The 23,575-nt window shown below is 35.7% G+C and overlaps 1 protein-coding gene across 4 annotated transcripts in view; it reads right to left on the bottom strand.

Moving 5' to 3' along the window:
* Positions 1-279: 279 nt before the first annotated feature.
* CNKSR2 (connector enhancer of kinase suppressor of Ras 2) overlaps positions 280-23,575 on the bottom strand; it is a 255,645-nt gene continuing 232,349 nt past the window's right edge. For all 4 annotated transcript variants that reach the window (XM_024739455.1, XM_024739454.1, XM_024739453.1 and 1 more), the window contains 2 exons: positions 2,643-2,839; positions 280-1,047 (listed from right to left, as the gene is read on the bottom strand). In XM_024739455.1, the coding sequence (XP_024595223.1) occupies positions 832-1,047; positions 2,643-2,839 (413 nt within the window). In that variant the 3' untranslated portion in view covers positions 280-831. The remainder of the gene's footprint in view (positions 1,048-2,642; positions 2,840-23,575) is intronic.

Below are 23,575 nucleotides of genomic sequence, written 5' to 3' on the forward strand. Positions count from 1 at the left end.
AGCTGCCTTTCTGGGTGAGTTAAGTGTGTTTTAAAAAATCCACTCTCAAAGTCCTCTATACACAATCAGCATTTCATCACTACAAAAATAAAGGAAGATTTAAACCAAGAAAATAAAGCAGCTCTATCTTCAATTTTGGTCTCAGTTACAAAAACATCTTACAAAGCTTTGCCCTGATACACCATTAAGTGTCCCCATGGATTTGGAATACTATTTCCATTAACCAGCTTTCACAAGTTAATAGACTATTAAGACGAATATTAGATACCTGAACTTTTCTTATGTTGATGCTCTTCTGTTTTGCTTAACTCTTGTATGCGCATCTACATTTCACAAAAATAAAACTACAGCATTAAACTTTGTGCAATGTTTAAGAAAATTCTTAGAACATTTTAATAAATATAAAAAAGGTTTAAATTCTTTCCCACCCACAAGGATGTCTGCACCTGAAAAAATGTGATTTAGTTTTGAAGTCTTGTTTATATAAAATTAACTTAAAGGGAGAAAAGATGACCTTAGATAGAAAACCGCCTTTTTGTTTTTTCTACTTGAAGACCACCTGTCTTCAGAGTTGTTTGCAAAAGTTAACTTTAAGTCATTGAAGACAGCTGATTTTGCACATGGTAAACATAAGCTGAGCACTAACTGCATATAAAATATACAAATGCTCATTAAAGACAGTGGTATTATGACCATATAGGGTTTGTTTCATATAGTTTTGGTAACATTGAAGTATAGCTTGTCACGTGTCCCACACGTTGATATAAAAACTACCTTATATACTTGTTCAAAGTACCAGAAGGTACCACATGGCCAGAGGGCAGAATACACTTACACATGCGTTTCAATGTATGAATGAGTGTGTGTTAGGGAGGAAGTGATTACATCTACTTCAGAAGAAATACTTAATGGGTCATTTGAGGTGGTGTTTTGACAGATATCCAAGAAAAGATCGAGGTACATCTGCTTCCATTGTTGGAATTCTTTTGATGTCAAGTCTGGATTGTCTAGGACTTTATCAATAATGGCTACTTCCCCTTCTCTGGCCTGAAAAGCAAAAGGATTCAACAGTTACAATAGGGACAGACTGTTCTTCAAATTTAAAATAAAAAGTTAATAGGCAAACTATTAAGAGGCCCACAAGAAACAGCTCTGGTATACTCAAACTCAGCTATTTAGACTCAAATACTAGTGCACTTTTTCCTACACGCAGGCATGCCTCGTACTGCCCACTCTGTACGGTTTATTTTTTCTTCTGGCCTGTCCTGTTTCCCATCTCTGCCTACAGAAACCTTCCTCATTCTTTAACATCCAGTCCATATGCCTCTCATTTCTTGAAGCCTTCCTTCGACAACTGGAAAAAATGTTTTCTCCTTCATTTAGATAAGTCCCCGTAACACTTGATCACTGCTGTTGAGTGGACTTACCACATTCTATGTCTTGAGTTACTTTTGCACTGTCCTTTTTCCTTCTGCTAGATGGTCCCTTGGTGGTTTGGACCTGAATGGGGGTGGGGTGTGTGGCTCTGGGAGGACGGAGGGTTAGGATATCTTTGGACTAGAATTGGGCACCGGAATTATTCTTATGAATATTATAGCTCTTTTAAAAAATTCTGGTCTTAGTTACCAATAGGCCATTAAATTATCCCACGGATTTGCAATAGTATTCGCATGAATACCAACTGAAAGCTAATTGACTGAAAACTTGGCTGCCTGCTACCAGAAATGTTTTCAAATCATGCATTTCCTATTTTGTTTATCTCTTTGCTATTCACCTCTGTTTCAAAATTCACAAAACCTCAGCAGCATACGACAGATCTGCAATATTTCCCAAAGGAGCTCTTTGACCTTTTGTTTCCTGAAATTACTGCGTCACAAACTCTGTATGACATTTCTTTTCTGTTTTTGAGTTTTCCAGGGTGCAGGGTCTGCTTAGGGAGAGTGTGTATGGCACGCCCTCTCCCCTGATACACACAGAGTGAGGGGGCTGGCTCTTCTGGCTCCTTCTTCAACTTCCTGCCTCTGTTTCCCTTTCCTCACCACTTCCTCCTCAATCTGGGGGTGGCAGAAGAAGACTGGAGACTATGTAAACGCTTATGGAAATGTATAATAAGAAAGTAACATGTCAGTTGGGAACTGATGGTGTATGCAGAACAATTATAAAATTTCTACATGGAACATGAATCACTCCAAATGTGCTGCAGGAGATATTCACAAAATATCTCAAACAATTTTAGCACCCATTATTGCATTCTGCAAGCATGCTGTGTTCTTTTAGTAACTATATTAGTTCCACGACATGGCATATTTATCTTAGGAAAACAAAAGACTGAGGAATAACACCAGCCCTGCATTTTCGGAAAAAAAATTAATTATGTCCTGTTTTCTCCGAGAACTAACTCATATAACACTTAGTCAGTGCTTTGAGATGTTAATAAAAAGTTAACATTATTTCCTTTTGGCCAAATACACTTACTACGCTAAAGAAACAGCTCGGCTTCGGCTTCGCATTCGGTATGTTTATCCTCCGCTCCCCCCACCCCCCGCCATTTTGTATTTTGTCCCCTGGAGTATCTGATAATCCACTTTGAGTTCAGGAATGAACCTCTTAAAAGGAATTTCTCCTTCCATTTCATATCTTACCTTTAAAGTGCTTTTGAGAATTCTTAGCCTGTGTAGTTTTTCATTCATCACAGGATCATTACATCTCTTTATAAATGATAGCTTGTATTCCATCTTGGTTGAAATGCGATGTTCTCCCAGTGGTGACAGACTGGCTTGCTCCAATGCCCTATATAAATCTTGCAAAGAGTCTCCTAACTTTTCTTCCCTACTTTCACCTGCAATGTCCAAAAAAAAAATAATAATAATAAGAGAGAGAAATAAATTCAGTGTAATAAACAGTTATTTGACACTCCAAAAATCTACTAAAAAATATCTGAAAAACAGGATAATGAATGATTGGGAAAACACTCTCTTACATTAAAAAAAAAAAAAAAAACAACAACAACAAACCCCACCAAACCCACAGTTGCTGGTTATACTGGGTAAGACTAGCTACAGGCAGCCAATTGTTTTAGAATGATCAATTAATAGGATGCTTTGATTAACAAAATATTCTCTTAGTAGCAAATCACTGTACATATCTTGAGTCCATTAAGTTCAAAGAATTAGAGTACAAAAGGTACACAACACAGAAACAATCCTGCACGTGATTTAATATTTTAAAACATTAGTGAATATCCCTTATCATTATACTGATAAGCATAGAAGTGCTAAGTAACAGAGCTCTCCTGGTTTAGCAATACTGAATGAACTGATTTTTACATTTTTCCAGACTTCATAAGATGGAATAGCATTCACTGGAGTATATATCATTGTAAAAATCTTCTAATAGTGTGCCGTAGAGGATTATTAGGTGTCATGTGACTGCCATAGTAATGCCTGCCACATTGTAAATATAGTAAATGATCATAATTATCATCAATAATAATGCTTTAATTAGAATGAGATATGGGAATGTTTATATGCAGATGTAAGCAAAAATCTGGCATGGACTAAAAGAAGCTACTTAACATTTGAAAGACCTGGGAAGAAAACACTCCAATTAAATATTTTTGAGAAAAAAAAAATTAGAGACTGGTTCAGGAAAGGATCTTAGATCTATTTGAACAAATCAAAACTCCCATATTATTCTTAAATTGTCTGAATATACTGATGTCATATCTTTCTCAATGATAAACAAAGATGAACTTGGATCGTGCTTGGATTGGGAGAGAGGATTAGGGTTATATCACATTTCCTTTAATAGAGAGCTTAAGAGTCCTATTTGAGGAATACTAATTACATTGGCCCAAGAAGTAAATATGGAATGTTGTTCATTCCACCATGGTCCATGTAAATATTTTAGGCTTTCTGTCATAGTTAAAAAAAAAAAAAAGACGCCCTAATTGGTAATAATGTAGTTAACATTTGTAAGTGCCGGGCAGTAGGGTAAATGCTTAACATTCATGATCTCATTTAATGCTCACAGCAGTACTAGGACTAGATCTATTTGATTTTCATTTTATAGCAGGGAAGTACCTTGCTCAAGGTCACATTTAGTAAGTGGTAGAGCTACAATTCCGACTGGCCAGTCTGGCTCCAGAATCCATGATCTTAACAAGAATTCTAGACTGCCAATTTTGTCAGGAATCATTTGAACTGTGTATTTAACAGTAGGTGTTAGATGAATTTGTGAGACTTGCTTAAAATGCAGCATTCTAAAAAAAACTGCCCCCAAAGCACACCAACACAGTACCTTAACTTGAGGGGATCATCTTTAGGATGAAAAAGTAACTTCATTTAAGTTTCATATTCAATTTTTGGCTCTGTTGCTGAGGTTGGCAACTATTGGTAAGTATGACTGTCGAATCCTTCTATTAGAAAGTTCTTTGTTATCAGCACCTGCAATCACTAATTCCTCTATAACAAATTTTAACTTCCTAATCATATATCTAAGTTAGAACTATAAACTAAAAATACAAAAATCCCTTTAAACAGCGTTTTAATTCTCTGTTGGCTCATCCTTCAATGTCTGCAACACCTAGAGGATTTTGAGGGGGTGGGGGGACAGAGGACTGTAAAAAGGAGGAACTGCCTTGTGGGCTAAGAAGATTGAAATGAGATAAGGAATTTTAACTGAGAATGGTTTGGAGCCAGAAAGGCACAAAATTATAACGTCATTCAGAGTAACTAAATGGAGTTGTAAAAACAAGGATACTTTTGAACAGCATAATTCCATTTCATAAAATCATAGGCCAAGAAAGAATCCTGAGGAATTATTTAGTAGTTACCATTCTTTCTGCCTCAAGGCAAGACTGCATCTTAAGCCAGATGTAATTTCATAGAGCAGAGGGTGGGAGAGAAATGGTAGACCTAACAGATGTGAATTATAGTAGTCTAGGTATCAGGTAGCCTAATGTATTATTAGTTGTTCAGTTCTTGAAGGAAGGTAAAGAAAAAAGGGATTCAGATTATAGTTTTAGGATTTAAAGGAGGCAGAAGTATTTTCACATAGTAAACTTTTATTTTAAGATAACCTCCTTCCATATTACCTAACATGTAGAGAGTATATATTTTGTTGAAAAACCATTCTTACCCAGTTTTCTTTCTCCTCAATTCTTAAAGTTTGTGGAATACTGAGCCAGTTGCTTGATTTTTTAATAAAATTTCAATGTAGTTTTACCTCTAGAAGTGTAAGTAAAGCTTTAATATAAAAAGTGACAAACATAGCTAAAAACTGGAAGTTTTTTTTTCCTTCTTGCCATTAAGGGGGGAAGAAACGTTCAAACAAAGGACAACATAATTCTACAAAGAACCTGGTTTGACAGCTATAAGAAGAATCGAGTATGGATTTATCTCTGGGCAGCACATCTGAACAGGGAATCACAATGAGACGGAACACAGAAACATTTCCAAGTAGAGTAATGGAATAGAGATATTAGAGATAAGTCAGGCCCCCTCCCCCCACCCCTACACATCATACACATATGCAACACAAGACACAGTAGTGGGATGAGGAAGGATGAGGGATTGAGATGCCAGGCTACCACAAAATGCCACCAGTTACTCAACATTTTAAGACTAGACAAAGAGTCCTTTTCTTTTCAAAGGAGTGGGAGTGAGGGGCAGAGTCACATTATAAATCTGATTCACTGTGCTCAACAGTCAAAACAACACAGAACTCAACATTCAAGACGAAAACAGACCTTTATTTTCTTTTATAATTTTCAATTGGTTTCCTTCATTTTTTTTTCTCAGATGAATACCAATTAAGTCAATTGGGGCTACCGCTGCAACTGAAAATGTGAAAGCACCTTTATCTTCTCTTTTTGCCCTCTTCTTCTTCGTCTCCTTCTCACTTCTCTTCTGGTTTCTCTCTCTTTTAAACCCTTGCTTTTCTTCTTCTAGAAGAGGCTTGCTTTGGAAGAGGAGGCAAGCACTCGGTCAGGTCTGCTTCCTGATTGACTTTCTTTCAACGTGCCAGTTCAGCCCTTGGAGCACTGGCCCAAACCCAGCTCGTTTGTAATTTGAATGAATGTTTTCTGCAAGTTGGCAAAGTGTAGAAGACCACATGCAAACCACAGGACATATAGAGGAACCTTCTGAGATTCCTAATGAGGAAGTGTATCACTGCTACAATGAAATTTTAACTTGTATCTAACTTATTAAGGAATTCTGGGCCTATGAAGGAGTAAATTCCCTCTCAAATTATATTTACATTTACAACATGTAAATTAGTCGTGCATAAGACGACACGCTTTTCTATTCCAATTTTATTAAAGCGAAGAGAACATATGAGGTTCTCTTTCCTATAGAAAATTTCATTGATAGATTTGAGGATCACAATGAAGTCATCGATAACTTGTACTCTCAGCCAAGGGAGGGTCATTTCTGGCTGTGTCATAAGTGGCAGGGCTGGAAGAAGATCCTCTTTCTTGTTTCATTTATACTCTAGCTACACCATGAAACACTGTGAGGCTAGAAATACGCTGAGCATCACCACAGTTCGTTGTCTGGTTCTTTCAGGTTGCATATGACCTCCACGTAGTGATAAAGAAAAGCTCAAAGAAAAGATTAGCCGATGCAAAATAACAGTTGGTTGGAACTTCCTTGCAAATGGCTTATTAGCAGATGATAATGCATGTCTTCAAATACTACGAGGTGTTTGGTTGATGTATTTCCTTACATTCATGCCCAGTGGTTATTAAACTTTTTTGATTGTACACCCTCACCAGTTAAAACACTTCTGTTGATAACTTATATATATGTATTACCCTATATTAATAGATATGCCTATTATAAGATAGACACAGAAAAGAAATTCGAGAAAATGAGACATGAAACCTGAGGAGAAATCCCAATTTTTTTTCTTCCTGTACCTCACCCCATGTGTACCCTCCTTCAGAGACTTAGACTGTGACTTTCCCTGAGCGTATATGCCTCGCTCTCCTTTGCATTTCCCAATCTTCTACCTGGCATGGTGTCTCATGCACCCAACGTTTAAACTGAGTGATGGTTTTCTCTACTTTAGACACTAAGTACTCCAAAGAGGGCTTCCTATCAGGTGACTGTGTAATTTGTACGCTAGTCTCTTGTGTAATTTTGTTCATGTTTCTTTGGTGAAAATTAAGGAGAACAGAATACAAACGTGGCGACCTAAAATGTCATTCTGGTGTCCTTGCTGTTTCCCTGCCTCTGCAATGATAATGTGGAAGGAGAGAAAAAATGAAAACAAAACAAAACAAAACGAGTATACCAACTGGGCTCTTGAAGAATCAAGCCAACAATGAATAATCAGTTCTGGTACATGTTTTGGAAGGGAACTGTGCTCTTTTAAAATTGGACAATGATGTCCTCGTGGAAACAGTTGATCCTTCCACAACACAGCTCGGTAATGAGCACAGAAGGTTGGGAAAGGCTAAGTCACAAGTGGAGAGAAGGCTGAACATAGTAGCATTAGTCACCAGTCAAGTGTGAGAGGCATTCGGTCTTGTACGGCCACAGAGTGCTCCAAGGCTTCCAGGTGAATGGCATCACGTATGTGGAGCACTGTTCTCGCCATGAAAGGCAATTAACATTTGCGTTGAGACATGGGACTATTTTCTGTGAATACTAATTTACCAGTGTGCCATAATGAACAACTTATTTATATGTAAGGTGACAAAGTTTTAATGGAGATAGGTTTAATGTTTGTAGGTTTTATGCTAAAGATGATTATGTATTCAGGAGTTTACACTGTAATTTGAATTGTTTTATAATGAAAGATTCACTCTCTTTAATTCATGTTTTTATATGTCAACTAGCTATGCCTCGCACTGTAAAACCGGGGGAGGGCAGTTTGTTATACCAGAAAAAAAGCATAAGATTTTAAAACCTGGCTTTTACTTGTCACTCTGTAATCAACTACCCTTTTCATAATTAGAAGTAATTGGTTTATTTTCTTTTAGGCAAAATAACAATAATTTCTCTGATGAAAAAAACTGAGGAAAAAACCGTTCTTTTGAAAGGACAGCTTGAGTGAGTCCACCAATATTGCTAAGTGTATTTTTACAGAAGAACATGTGAAACCCATCCCTGTACGAATGACCTTGTGCTTCACCAAAATTAAGTACAGCCCATACCAGTGTCTGTCAATTCCTTCTGCACAACAGTAAAGCTTACTTCCATAAATAGTTAACAAAAGAGACAGAGCTGAAGCTTATTCTACACTTCATTCTCTAAGCATGTAATTTCTGCCGAATTATGTTGTTTAATGCCACAAATATATGACCGTGATTGCATTTTCAGGGTATTACGGTAGTTTTTATGACAAATAGTTCAGATGGCAAAATCTTGGTGCCCTTGGCATTGATTTATTGTCCCAAAGGGAAGGTTCTTTGAAGGACAATCTCAAACATAAATGACAGATTCTATATTTGCCCACAGAATTTAGAAAATTTAACTAATAGAGACATGGAGGTCAAGGTACCTGGTTCTTAGGCAGGAATTCGTAAAGGGGACAGTTTAAAAACAAAGCTAAGAGATGATCATATTTAAAAATTAATGTGGAGTCCCCATATTCCTTAATGAGAAAAAACTAAAATTCTTCATGTCATAAAATTTTACTATGACTTAAACAGGGAGGACGACCCAAGACAATCCCACTAATATTAAATGCCAACAAAATGCTTTTTGATGCATTTCTATATACCAGAACCATCATTTTTATATATACTTAAAAAAACACATTAAAATGGTTAGAGCACAGAGGCAACTGTAAGGCAGATCAATGTGATTTTATTCACAACACAAATTCCATTTGTGAGAAAGAAGCATAGATTACTTCTCTTTAGAAAGATATTTACTATCAAGCATACTTAGCAAATTATTTAGCTATCTAAAAAGATCTGATACCAATTGGCCATATTTTTATTTTTACGTAATTTATATTTTTACAAGTATTCACATTATGCAATACTACACACTGTGGCGACAGGAAGAAAAGAAACATTTTCAAATACAATGTTAAATTATCTGTTCATTGCACAGTATGAAATATCCATTAATTAGCATTGAAATTATTACAGAGTATCTTATCCAACTAAAGGAAATTTCACATCCACTACAGAAGAAAAATAAGCAATATTGAGCCATAAGTGACCCAGTTACATAGTATTAAATAATATCTGAAGCTAGTTTGAAAGACAACCAGACAAAATACTTTTTCAAAAGTGAAAACCACAGCCTATAGATTTGGAAAATTTTACAGAAAAGAATAGCTCATGCCTGTCCTATGAGGCAACACCATTTGTATACAAGTGCCAAGAAATAAGGAGAAAGTTAGGATTTTAGCTGAGGAATCTAATAAAGCCTGGCATGTGGAATTTTCTTCATCAGTGTCACCGAAAGCAGTCTCTGTGTTGCACCTGAATACACTTTATAATAGAATAAACATAGTAAGTTTCAGAGCAGGTTGTGTATACCTTGCCTTAATAGATTACACTTAATTTAGTACAATACAGCACGTCAAGTTTTAAAAATGCAAAATACACTTAATACACAGAATTTGCTTTCTCTGCTTTGCCTTAAAGAGGCCACCGAAGAGTCCATTAAACAGCCAGGGTTTTCTAGTTATTGGAGCTGATCCCTCTCCTTTCCTGTGTCAGGAGAACACAACTGAGCCCTTCCCCAGTCAATAATACCCTTCCCCTCTGTTCTCCCACAGAAACAGCAGTTTTCTGTCACTGTGCTCCATCTTGATTGGCTTTGATCTTATGCTAGTCCCAGTGGAGAAAGCTCGCATTCTTCTTAAGAGTGGCCTGCCCCTCTTAATATCCCTTTAGGGAGGCCCCCAATCCAAAACACTTGATGATCTAAGCTTTTAAAAGTCTGTTTTCTGTTATAAACAGCAAGGACGAGGCCATTTTAGTTGCTTGCAAGAGGTTGATGTTGAGTCTGCGTCGTGCCGACTCTCTCCGATCTAAATTCTCTAAACATTAGCTTATCAATCTGTGAGTCCAATGGGTTGAGTGCCAACAGAAGTGGATCCGATTTGGCATGGAGAGGTTCTACCAACTCTCGCAGTGTATTAGCCTAATATGATAAAGCAGTGATACAATATGATGAAAGACCTGCGAGTGCCATTATTTCCAAAGCATATTAGTATTTGTATTAGAAATACCATCATGCAATACCCATGAAGAGAAAAGAGAAAAATGTGGCTAGAATTGCATATGGTTTTAATACCATAATGTCTTTCTGTTGGCATGCAAGTCTACTTGGCCGAAAACGGGACACTTTTTGTTTTAAGCTTGGTTATCTGGAAACGCCAATCTTATGTATACAAAATAATACACAGTGCAGATACATCTTTTCCTGCCTCTATACCTGTATATGCATATCTGTAATTTTAATCAGAAAAGTTTATGTTAATAGTATTCTCCACACACATGTAAAATGATCAGACTTTCAAGAAAATTAAACTGTTGTTCTATACAAGATCTTTCCTCAAATTCATCCAATCAAGAAGTATGAGGAGAAGTTTTCTGGTCTACCTTCTATCTAGCTACGTTGATTCACACGCTACCAGGTGCTAACTGGTGAGATATAAAAGCCCGGCTAGTGTGGCTCCAAGGAAGTGGCTGAATGCTGACCAACACAAAGTGAAGAGAAGTGAAAAGCTTCACAGGGTCAACGTGATGAAAGGGTGACTTGACACCTGCGCACAAGCCACATTCCAAGGAATTAAGAAACTAGAGGAGAATAAAATTTCTGAATGACCTGGGACACTAAGAACAATTGGGCTGAAATAAACTAGTCTCTTTTAAGTTCATTTTAGTTTGGATTTTGAGGAATGCAAATATTGTCACCAGGCACAAATCAGTGATATTTTTACTTTCTAGCCTAGGGCAGATCTTTATCTGCTACATCCTGTAGTACCTTTTGAGTTATATCAAGAAGAAGGAACAAAATGGGAGAGGGAACAGAGACAGCATGTTGTTCATTACTAGCTCCCTCAGAAAATGGGAAGGGAGTGTGCTGCCCATAGCACAGTATTTAGAAAATAGGATGCAGCTTGGTCCAGAAATCAGCAGAACTAATTTTTGTTTATATCATAACCTTCTTTTGCAGAAAAGGGGCTGGGAACTAAGCAATCTTCATAGGTAGGTCAAATGAAACAAAAGATAACACCTCATTTTTTAGAAAATTATAATACTGGAACGCTAGCTCTGGATTCTACTACTTTGTTTCGTAAGGTTATGGAACTTCAAACTGCAAAATCAGAGGCAATCTAATTCTGGGCACAAGGTCTTCCTGAATTTAAGCTGTTTCTAATTTATCTATGCAATTCAAACATTTCCCCCTCAGAAACAATGTCACCTGAATGGTTTAATTTCTAGTGCACTTAACCCATACTAAACCTGAACTAGGGCCTTGGTAACTAAGTCACATTTAGTTACATTTAAAGACACTGTAGAGGATTGGTAAATTCTACTTCAAGAGACTGGAAACACCCCCTCAGTTGAGGCCTTGCCAAAGTGCAGGATGGTGGGGGGTGGAATGCTATTTCAAAGTGACTATAGCTATTTCCTAGTCTGTATGTACTAACATAAGAGAAGATAACTCTCTCCAGCAAGGTGTCTCTTCAACTAGCAGTGGTCAGGACCACTGGCTACCAAATCTCAGGGGCAGAGGCTGGCTTGTTAAACACAGATTCCTGGGCCCTACACTTAATCTACTCAATCAGGATTTCTGGGTGTGGAACTCAGGAATCTGCATTTTAAAGCAAGCAACCCAGGTGATTCTTGTGCCCACTGCAGTTTGAGGCCTCCTGCTTTTTTTTTTTTTTTTTTTTTTTGCGGTAAACGGGCCTCTCACTGTTGTGGCCTCTCCCGTTGCGGAGCACAGGCTCCGGACGCTCAGGCTCAGCGGCCATGGCTCACGGGCCCCGCCGCTCCGCGGCATGTGGGATCTTCCCGGACTGGGGCACGAACCCGTGTCCCCTGCATCGGCAGGCGGACTCTCAACCACTGCGCCACCAGGGAAGCCCAGGCCTCCTGCTTTTAGGCCAGTCACATTGTGAGGGCTGGTTGGAGTGATGCCAATTTTTTTGTATTACACATATAAGTAGTTTGTAAGTCAGAAGACTTTGTAGTTGGGCAAGTCACATAGGGCCTTATTTTTAGTCTCGTCACCGGTATAACATTGTATTATGTAACTCAAATGATTTCAAGGTTTTTGCTGAGGAATCCGATGGAAATATCCAGGTCTACCGAGAACACAGCAAAATGAAAGCGGCCGTGGTAAACTGCTTGAATAAATTCTTTCAAGCTACGCTTTTAGGTAGCATTAAATAGTTCCTCTTTATTTTTGAGGCAAACAGAACAAATATACAGATACTTCCAGACTCAAGCCCGTCGAATCAACTCTATGTCTTGGTGTGTGCATTCTGAATCCCAAGTATGAACAGCATGGGCAGGCCAGGAGGGTCAGATATGATGGACTGGTGTATGGCTAATCTACATGAAATCTCTAAAACACAAAAACCCACTGCATAAAGATACTGTTTGATGAAAGCCTATTTTTGACTTCTGTGAATCTTATATTTATGTGTCTTTAATTTTTTGCAAGTTCCTTTCTGGTTCTCAACACTCTCCTTTTCTCTCCCTTTGTGTTTTCATTGGGCATTCTCTCTCTCCCTATTTCTACTCTTCTCCTTTGTAGCTGACAACTTCATTTATCCCTACTCAAATAGTCAAAACATTCAAACCAGTTAAAATTACTTATTATAGTGACAGACTAATTTTATGCCTGTTTTTTTTTAAAGGACCAGTGGAAATTGCATGTTTCTTAAAGACCCTAAAAATTAAATTATATGGCTCTTGATTGTTTTGTTTTCTTTCGGTCAATATACTGACTATAAAAAATATTTCCTACTTCCTGCTATTAAAATATACCTCACTATTTACCAAGCTTTTAATCAAGCACATTTTGAAACAACAGCAACATATCTATGCTACCCCAAGAAAATCAGTAATGTTGCTGTTTGGCATATTACTTAAATATTTATTGAGCTTCCATTCATCACTGAAACCCCCAATTCTGAGGCTACCAGGCCAGACAGAAAGAAAAAGATCCTGTTTCCCTGTTACTGAATCCCTCGAGATCTGAATGGTGCACCCAGATGTAATGCCATGTTGAGTCACGTATAGGATGACTTCTTCCAGTGTTGATCCACTTCTCATGCAAGCTCTTTACGGACTGAATCTATGTAGGATATGTTGAGAAGAATGTTTCTTTCCCTTTTTGTTTTATGAATTTAAAACTCTTTCCACTCAAATAATAAGCAGAAATAGAAATTCTAGAAACATAAGTTTTAGAAAGGTAATCAGGCTTCTAATAGTGTACCTGCTAGGAAGAGCTGATGATCCTTCAATCAAATCCTGACGATTAGATTATAGGGTAAGGATGGAGGCACAAACATTTGCAAGAGAATGATTAAGTTTGAATACAAAATAGGTAAAAAAAATGTTTTCCTTAATGAATGAAATAGAAGAAAATATATGAAAATGGAAATAAGAAGTGCTTAAGCCAGAACAGCATTTTCAAAGATTCCTACTTCTGAGTTCTAAGAGAAAACTGGATCCATATACTCCACTTCCATTATCAGTGAGCTTGAGGGCAAATTTAAGGGCAAAGCCACTGACAACTGGTCTTAAGCTGCTTACAGATAACAAGGCAGACATCCAAGCTTATCAATAGTAACACACGTGGAGCTCCTGGGAGAGTAGAACTGCTTTGTGTGCTTTTGAAAAAAATCTAATTTACCACAATTATCTGGATCTCCCCCTTCTTCTAAATGTATGTGTTCAGATTTAAGTTTTTCTTTTTGTAAAACAGGAATATCTAACACCAGGAATTGACCGTCAGTGATAATTACTTTTCTCAGTGAAAGTCTTGGAAAAAGTGGGCTGAAACCTAGGTTCAGAATGTTTGGACCAAGAGAGAGACTTAATTGTGGCTTGAGTGGTAGCTGTCCAAATTTTGAGGGCCTATTTTCTTGTAAAGGTGGAGTTCAAATAGACAGTATATCAGGTTTAAAAAAATTTGTTTGTTTGCTTATTTTTACTACCATGGGGGAAGGAATTAGAAAGTCTTTTATTTTATGAATAATAAAGTATTCTTTTTCAAAATAAAGTGATAAATAGCAAAAAGTAATATAGTTTGTGATTATACTTATAACACTTATGGAGATACTTAATTAGAAATTCCAGGTAAAATAAAAACATTTGGTGAACCTAGCTACAGGCAAAACAGATAAGGAAATACTGTTCCCAGATAAAATGTTCCTATAAATTGCCAAATAACAATTCCATTCTCTGTGTATGATTCACGGGAGAGAGTATTTCCTTATGAAAGTAGTATCTCATCTTAAACTACTTACCGCTATATTATGACCTTAGAGAGCACTTAGGACTTATGAGTATACCACACACTCTGGCTTTTTCTGTCTGCATTAAAACCACTATCTGAAATAAAGGTACACCTAAAATACCCTTTAACTGAAGCTTATATGTTGGCAACAATTGAAAAGGTCTTTTATGTTTAACAGTCACAGAAGTACTTAATATGTTAATTCAATTTACCCCGAGTTTATTTTCAATGAAATATCTATAGATATATCAGAAAAATGTACTATGGAATTCTGCCAGATTATATTGTCATCCCAAAATGTCATCTTTCAGATTTTAAAATAGAAAATGGGAGGAATTCATTTTTATAGACATGCATGGTTCAATAAGGACTTAATGGGTGCCTATGGGTATATATACTATATCAAATGTTAGGGATAAATATACGAAGATGACAGTCTGACCTCAAAGAGTTCACGGTATAGTTGTACCTTCCCCATTTCTGTCTTATAATTTTATAGTTTATATAGATTATCAGTAAAATAAAGCTCTACTTTATTAGTGTATACATATATATATATATATATATATATACACATACATATATACAGATTCTATTATACGACTGTAATGTAATTATACCATTACCCTAACAATGTATATTATATGTAATTATACTATGTATAATTACATTAATGATACATATTTTATGGATATATTAATTTAAATTGATAAGTATATTTGGAATACACAGAAAATAAATTATATTTGAACTTTAGGGCAAATTTAAAGAAGATCATTAAAATATGAATATATGTGTGTACATACATATATATATGATATAAAACAGCTGAGTTTTGATGCTTACGATAGACGTTAAAACTGAAGAGGACTGGAGCAGAATATAGAGCCCAGAAATAAACCCATGCACTTATGGTCAATTATCTATGACAAAGGAGGCAAGAACATACAATGGAGAAAAGATAATCTCTTCAATAAGTGGTGCTGGGAAAACTGGACAGCTACATGTAAAAGAATGAAATTAGAACATTCTCTAACACCATATACAAAAATAAACTCAAAACGATTAAAGACCTAAATGTAAGACTGGAAACCATAAAACTCCTAGAAGAAAACAGGCAGAACACTCTTGGACATAAATCAAAGCAATTTTTTGATCAGTCTCCTAAAGCAAATGAAACAGAAGCAAAAATAAACAAATGGGACCTAATTAAACTTAAAATCATTTGCATAGCAAAGGAAACCACTGACAAAATGAAAAGACAACCTACTGAATGGTAGAAAATATTTGCAAATGATATGACCCGATAAGGGGTTAATATCCAAAATACATAAACAGCTCATACAACTCAACATCAAAAAGACAAGCAACCCGATTAAAAAATGGGCAAAAGACCTGAACAGACGTTTCTCCAAAGAGGACATGCAGATGGCCAACAGGCACATGAAAAGATGCTCAACACTGCCAAGCATCAGGGAAATACAAATCAATACCACAATAAAATATCACCTCACACACCTGACAGAATGGCTATCATCAAAAAGAACACAAATAACAAATGTTGGTGAGGATGTGCAGAAAAGGGAACCTTCGTACACTTGGTGGGAATGTAAATTGAAACAGCCACTGTGGAAAACAGTATGGAGGTTTCTCAAAAAACTAAAATTAGAACTACTATGTGACCTAGCAATTCCACTCCTGGGTATATATCCGAATAAAACCAAAAACACTAATTCGAAAAGATTCATGCACCCCAATGCTCATAGCAGCATTATCTACAATTGCCAAGATATGGAAGCAATCTAAGTGTCCATCAACATACGAATGGATAAGAAGATGTGGTATATATACATACAATGGAATACTACTCAGCCATAGAAAAGAATAAAAATTTTCATTTGTAGCAACATGAATGGACTTGGAGGCATTATGCTAAGTCAAATAAGTCAGACAGAGTAAGACATACTGCATAATATCACTTATATGTGGAATCTAAAAAATACAACAAACTAGCGAATATAACAAAAGAGAAACAGACTCACAGATATAGAGAACTAGTGGTTACCAGTGGGGAGAGGGAAGGAGCGAGGGGCAATATAGGGGTAGGGATTAAGAGGTACAAACTACTATGTATAAAATAAATAAGCTATGAGGATATACTGTACAACACAGGGAATATAGCCCATATTTTATAATAACTATAAATGGAGTATAACCTTTAAGAATTGTGAGTCACTATACTGTGTACATCTGTAACTTATGTAATATTGTACATCAACTATACATCAATAAAAAATAACCAAAACAAAACCAACTTCAAAAAAAAAAAAACTTGAAGGGGATCATAATACGCCACCTCAAAATATGCCATTTTGGCCTAAGGATTAGCTGAAGGTAATTAAGAAGCAGTAGGCATAGAAAGATCTTAGGCCATCCCCCAATCGGCCTTAAAGCAGGACATAAATTTCCCACTGTGAAGGTGTTCCTCCTCTCCTCTTACATACCAGGAGAACAATCCTTAACATTTGAAGACAGGAAGCTGGCATCAAGATGGGTCTGCACAAACAAATCTTACTAAAATAGCCCTTATCTTCTGTTAGTTTCCCCATATATAAACTTTTCCAAAATTTACCGCTCTAGAAGCCCAGACCCCTTTTCCGGTTATCTTGTCAGTTCTCCATAATTTATCATGCTTTGTTAAAATGGTGTATAAAACTCAGGTCTAAGTGCTTCTTTGGGTCTTCATTTCTTTCCTATGAAGGCCTCTGTGCACATAAAAATTAAATTAACACAATAAAATGTATATGCCTTTTCTCCTGTTAATCTGTCATTTGTCAGTTTAGTTCACAGGCTCCAGGTAAAAAACCTAACAGAGTAGAGGAAAAGTTTCTTTCTTTCCCTATGAAACATTTTAAATCAAGTCTTAAACCACTCCATCCTAAGTCATCCATATTTTAAAATATTTATATTCAAAATATTTAAATATGAAGTAATGTATTTCATAGATAAAGTTATTTTGAAATAACTTTCAGCAACGTGGAGAGATGGCAGCTTATTGGCAGAATGGGTTGCTGTTGCAACCTATTTTATGATTAATTACTTATTTTAAAATAACCTCTTTTAAATCCTCATTTCTAAATGAAATAGCTACAGAGGCAACATAGCTGGAGACTTTTTTACTCTCAATAATGTAGAGATGAACAATGCATATTTTTAATTTATGAGAATTTTCAACCTCTACCACCACCTTACATGGTTATATTAAAAGGATGAAATTCAATAGATGATACTCAGTCTGGATGACATCAGTGTGAAGTAACTCAATGATGAGAAGTGCCAATGGGTTGAACATGTAAATCCTATGTGTCACAACACATAGTCTGTGATCAGACTATGTCTGGTCTGCCAAAATGAAAAGGTAAATTGGGACCAACTACATTTCAGTTGTTTTCTTGCCTATTTCTTTCAACAGATTCCTCTTTGGTCCTACCAACCCTATCAGGGCATTCTCTTTCCTAGCTGATAGGCACTCTAAAAAGCAGTTCCAATGTCATCTGAACCTTGAACCACTTATGCGACTGGGTGGTAAAAATGTCTTCACAACACTGATTATACTTCCATGATGCAAACTACTTCATTTGCCTATTGCACTTGACTTGAATTCTCCAAATTGGACATTCTGATGGAATAACAGGTAAAGGGTATCTGTACCTGCGGAGTTGGAGTTGTAAAGATACATTTAGTCTGTTGACTCCATCAGAACCTACTCAAAGTAAACAAAGGACTTTGTCCTATGTCCTCTTCTAAGTTGCTGATCAGCAAACATGGATCTAGGATCGGTAAATTCTGATGCTACACAAATTGTGCATTTACTGCCCAGCTTGCTACTAAGGTAGACTAAAAGTAGACAGTCAATGGCATAACTTCTTAATTCTTGAAAATCTGATCTAAAATAAATACTTACATATATTTTTTTCAAATTAACAGTAACATAGATCTTTGAGAACTTTTGCTCTATAGAATTCCACCGTATTCTTATTCACATCCTAGATTCATATACTATTCTCTAAGTACTGCTGTCTTGATTTTGGTGAGATTACTGTTTTTAAAAAAATATCATTCAGTATCAGCTCCAGTATCATGATATCCCACCAGACTAAATGAGGGGGAAAAAGAGGTACTGATCTGCAGAAGTGAGTGAAATAATAAATTCTTTCCAACAAGAGTACAACAATGGGTGTATGAGTGCATGTGTGTGGGTTGGGAGTAGAGTAATAAAGGGAGTGATTCTTACGCTAAAAGTTTAAAGACACTACTTCCTCTCACGTTATAACATTGTTTATGATTATAGAAGCTTGAAATGGACTTCTGCTTACTTCTCCTGGCTGAACTTATAATATTACAAAAAATTGTAATATTGATTTTCCCCCTTCAATAACTTCTAAATGTTAATGCCTTATTACTCACCTCCTTGGCATACCAGCCTGACATTTGGGATCATTTGCTCATTAACAGCTCTGGCAAGAAAGAGCTACTTTGGGGGTTCTGAATTTCTTAGCAGTAAAGACGACCAAAAATACCTTCCCCAGAAAAGCAAGTGACAAGAAAGGAAAAGAAAATTCAAAAGGTGTTTGTAATAATCTCAAATTTTATCTCAACAGTTACTTATCAGAATTCATATTTTTCTCTACCTCAAATCTGTTATAAATCTAATCTCTCCCCTTAATCAATAATATTTTCATATTCTCTCTTAGTTTTCAATCTATAATAATTACATCAGAGACTATTCTCATAAATCCCCATTGTTAGAGTCATCTGCATACTGTGATATTTAAATTATTACATTTTTAGGTATTTAAAATGTATTGTGTACACGATAAGAAGAAAAAATTATTTTGGTAAAAACCACTATAAAATCATGTTTATTAGAAATACAGCATGGATGTAAGCAAATTAGCACAAACATCCATCTTAGCAAAAAACTCAGAGGTTAGAATAATGAATATTCATACTCAGTCTTAGTTGTCTTGAAATTACCGGTTATTACATTTTGCACCAACAAACTCATTTTACATTTGGGATGGAAAACTATGGGATCTAAGAACATATTTTTTATAAAATACCCTATCATATATGCGTTTCATTTTTTCCACTCCTGACAAAATTGTATAGAATTGCCCTTTTAAAGAAAGTAACTTTTACTAAAGAGTTGGATATATGCTGACTCTCAGTGTTCTTATGGAAAAATACAAATGACTTTATAGCTCTTGCAAAAGGTTTCCAGCTATATCTGTGTTTAACATTTAGCATCACATGTTGAATTTCACACTCCCCAGTGTAATTACAGAAAACTAGAATCACACAGGGACTTCATTAGGGTGAGAGCTCGTTTTGCAAAATTCAAATGTTTGAAACGTCAGAAGGTTCTCCATATTGTAAAACTTAATTTGTATTCAAATATAGCAATGAATTGCTAACTTCCCGCTAGTGAACAAAACAAAAAATCCAATTATATTAACAAATTTGTTTTCCATTTGTAAGTTAATTAATTTACAGCAACTTTATGGTGCCAGTTTATTCATAATATCTTTTAAAAATTATGGACAATTCCATATTTAATTGAAGTCAGGCTTTTTTGTAATTCCTATTTAGTGTATTTATATTAAACAAGGACCATGCTGTCCTCTCTCAGGTGAAAAAACAACCGTCAAACTAGATATGCGAATTTGTAAGGATGTGCAAATCAAGGGGTGAATCTGGAATTCTTAAGTTCCACTTAAGACTTCCTTACCATCTCTTTTGACTGGTGCCATTTGTGGGGGAGGTGAGGAAACAATGATAGCAGCTATGGTGTAATTAGTACCTCCTTAACAAATGTGATCATCAAAGAACTCTGCAGAACTTTGGCCCTTTTTTATTGATACTAATTTATATATATAAAAGAATACATTATTACTATAATAAAATAAAATTTAAAAAGAGAACACATTACAATAAGTTGTACTGGTGTATATGATCTTTTATAGATAGTTGAGCTGCTCTATCTGGATGTACTATAACTGGATTTACAGTGATACATTATACCAGTCCTTTCTTGTTAAATCCATGTAGAGTTATGATCAAGGTCCTAGAATAAGTTTTCTCATACTGATTTTATTGTGACCAAGTGCAGAACTAATCTAAAAGACTCCAATACTGGATTTAGAAACAAAGTTAGACAATCCAAAACCAAAATTAAAAGCAGCATTTTAAGACCACCATGAAGTGTAGATTAAATATGTTATCTACTATTTAGGAAAACCGTCACATAATTTGAAAGGAAACATTCCTCCACAGTAACTGACTAAGTGGAGTATACACCATTAATACACACAAAACCAGAACTTGACCAAGGAAAATGTCATGATGACATTTTCTTTCTCCTTATTGTAAATCTTCAGCACAGCACTAGAAAGCCTGTTTTCTCTTTGTAGAAAATCAATAAATACTGCAAAAGCAGAAGCAGGAACTCTTCTTTAACAAAACAATACACTTTAATTATAGAAGGCCTTGGTTTCCAAGGACTTAGTTTTAGCCATACTAGGAATGGTTGCAGATCTTACTTGTGTGGGAAGATCTGGTCTCCATGGTGATGAAGAAGTCAGCCTGGGAAGTGGAAAGAACTGTAGTACATTGCTCCCCGTAGAAACAGACAAGCTGAAATCAAATGCGGCTTCTGTACCTAGCACTGACAAAGCCTGAAGCTCCAGTGAAATGGTACCTTACATCAGGAGCTACCAAGGCAATGTGCTAAGAAAGGTGGGTTTCAGATACCCACATCATTTACTACTAAGGCATCAAATCAAAAGCCAGAACATATGGGTTAAAACTGGTTCTGAATTTGGTTTTCTTAAATAGGATTTAGGAGTTTAATACTGGCATTGTTTTCACAAAGTTCATAAAATCTAATTAGTATTTTAAAAAATTCTAGGAAGTAGCCCTGAACAACTTTTACTCTTCCTCAATTTAGTGTAAATATTCTGAAGGCAATTCAATTATGATACTAACATTTGTGTTTTGCTTTCCACTTTATAAAGTGCTTTTATATGCAATATCTCCAAAGAAGATGTGGAAAATATGAGAATTTCACTAGAGTTCACTTTGGTAATGAATTTTCATTTCATACTACATACTGCATAGTACAAATGAGAAATTAGAAGTTGGAAATACATGGAAGTGTGAATGGTGCATTCTTTAATAATTACTTTCAGGGCACATGAAACAACTTTTCAGATTTGTAAGAGGTGATAGGAAGCAATGTTTTATCATGAGAGAAAACAGTAATCCACAATACATCAGATTTGGTACCTGTGAGTAGGAACTGGAAAGATCAGTGGCATCTTCCAATTTTACTCCTAAATCTGTCGCTTCTCTACTCCCTACCTCCACCACAAAATTAAAAAAAAATTAATAAACAAAAAGATCCTTTAGCTGACACCAAGAAAAGAAAAAAGGCAGAAAGATGTGGATTGTTTAAAGAAGATGGATAAAGTAGAACTTGGAAGAAAAAAACTGAAGTAACTTTGTCTACCACATGAAGTACTTTTCAAATTGGTCTCAAGACTTAATTCTTTGGAATTAGTTCTTTTTTTAATATCCCAGTATTATCTTGACACAAACTAACTATAAAAGGAATCATGTCAAAGTTTAAAATACTAAGAGTTTTGACTCAAGTGGTGGAATTGTTCCACTATTTATACAAATCGAGGTACAGGAGTTTTGGATACTGATTAGTTAAAATTGGCAAGTACACTAATTACAATTTTTAGTAATAAAGCGTAAAGAGGTGTGCAGGGTTTGATTTACTCAAAAGAGCATATTAATGGTGATGTTGACTTGCTGTAATAAAATTTAAACGTTGTAGTTTCTTTTATATAGGTCTAATATATATACAGAAAAAGGAAACATTTTGCTCAATTTTAGCCTGAATTAAAATAATAGATCTGAGAGGCAATATGTGGCTGAGAGCATTCACTCTGCTGTCAGAATGTCTTAGTCTGAATCTCAGATCTGCTATTAACTATCAAGGAGTCCTGGATCATGTTATTTAAACTCAGTTTCCTCATCTAGGAGATGAGGGTAATAACAGTATTTACCTCTTAGGGCTGTTGTGAAGATTAAATGGGTTATATTAGGCAAGGACCTTAGAATAATGCCTTAGAAGAGTTAGCACTCATTAAAAAATGTTACCTATTATTTGTGATAGATTAATATGTTCAATAAACCTACAAGATTTAAACTAAATGCACCATATTATAGATGTGTTGGCTTTACCTTAGGGAAGGCAACTCTATTATAGTATTTTTTCCATGTTGAAAAATACCTTTTCTCTCTACGTGAGAAAAGAATGAAAGATTCAGATTTATGGGCATGCCTAGCTTTGCAGATTGCATTTCAGGTCCAGACTATGTAGCATACCTTTATAGAAAAGGTAAATCACTGAAATGTCTTTCATTCAACAGACTGGTATAGTCCACAGGAAAGATGAAAAGAGTTTTCCTAAGACAACAGTGAAAGTAAAAGGACAAGTACATATAATCCAATCATTCTGTTCAGAATGTCCTTGATATCATATTTAAAATTATTTTATTCAAAGACTGGTCAGTTCGTGAGGTTGTAAGCTTGACTAAAATGAATTGAGATTTACTTAGAATGGAGATAGCAAGTTAAAACATCTTCAATTTTCACTTCCCTATAATTCAAGTTATGTTCATTAAATATGTTTCACCAAATAATTGAAAGATATAATAAACCATGTTAATACAAATGGGACTTATTTCCCATATCAATGGGTGTTTCCCTCTTACCATTAGACAGCTTACTTTACACACTAATGTGGCCAAGTGTTCCAAAAGTTATTTTTTTCTTCAAGATACAAACATAAAAGAGGGATATTGAAGAGTTATTTTGAAATAAGTGCCCTCTGTGTTAGATTCTTACTGTCAAATCCAAGAACACATATTTCAGCTTGTCATCATGGGGAACCATGTCACCTCTGAAGTATTACAGCTCTCCCTGATTACAGCTTTCTCTTCTGTCTCTTTCACTGTGTCTAATCTTTGATCTAATTAAGAACACAG

Source organism: Neophocaena asiaeorientalis, unplaced genomic scaffold, assembly GCF_003031525.2.
Source record: "Neophocaena asiaeorientalis asiaeorientalis breed wild unplaced genomic scaffold, Neophocaena_asiaeorientalis_V1.1 scaffold194, whole genome shotgun sequence".
In the NCBI taxonomy this organism is placed as follows: Eukaryota; Metazoa; Chordata; class Mammalia; order Artiodactyla; family Phocoenidae; genus Neophocaena; species Neophocaena asiaeorientalis.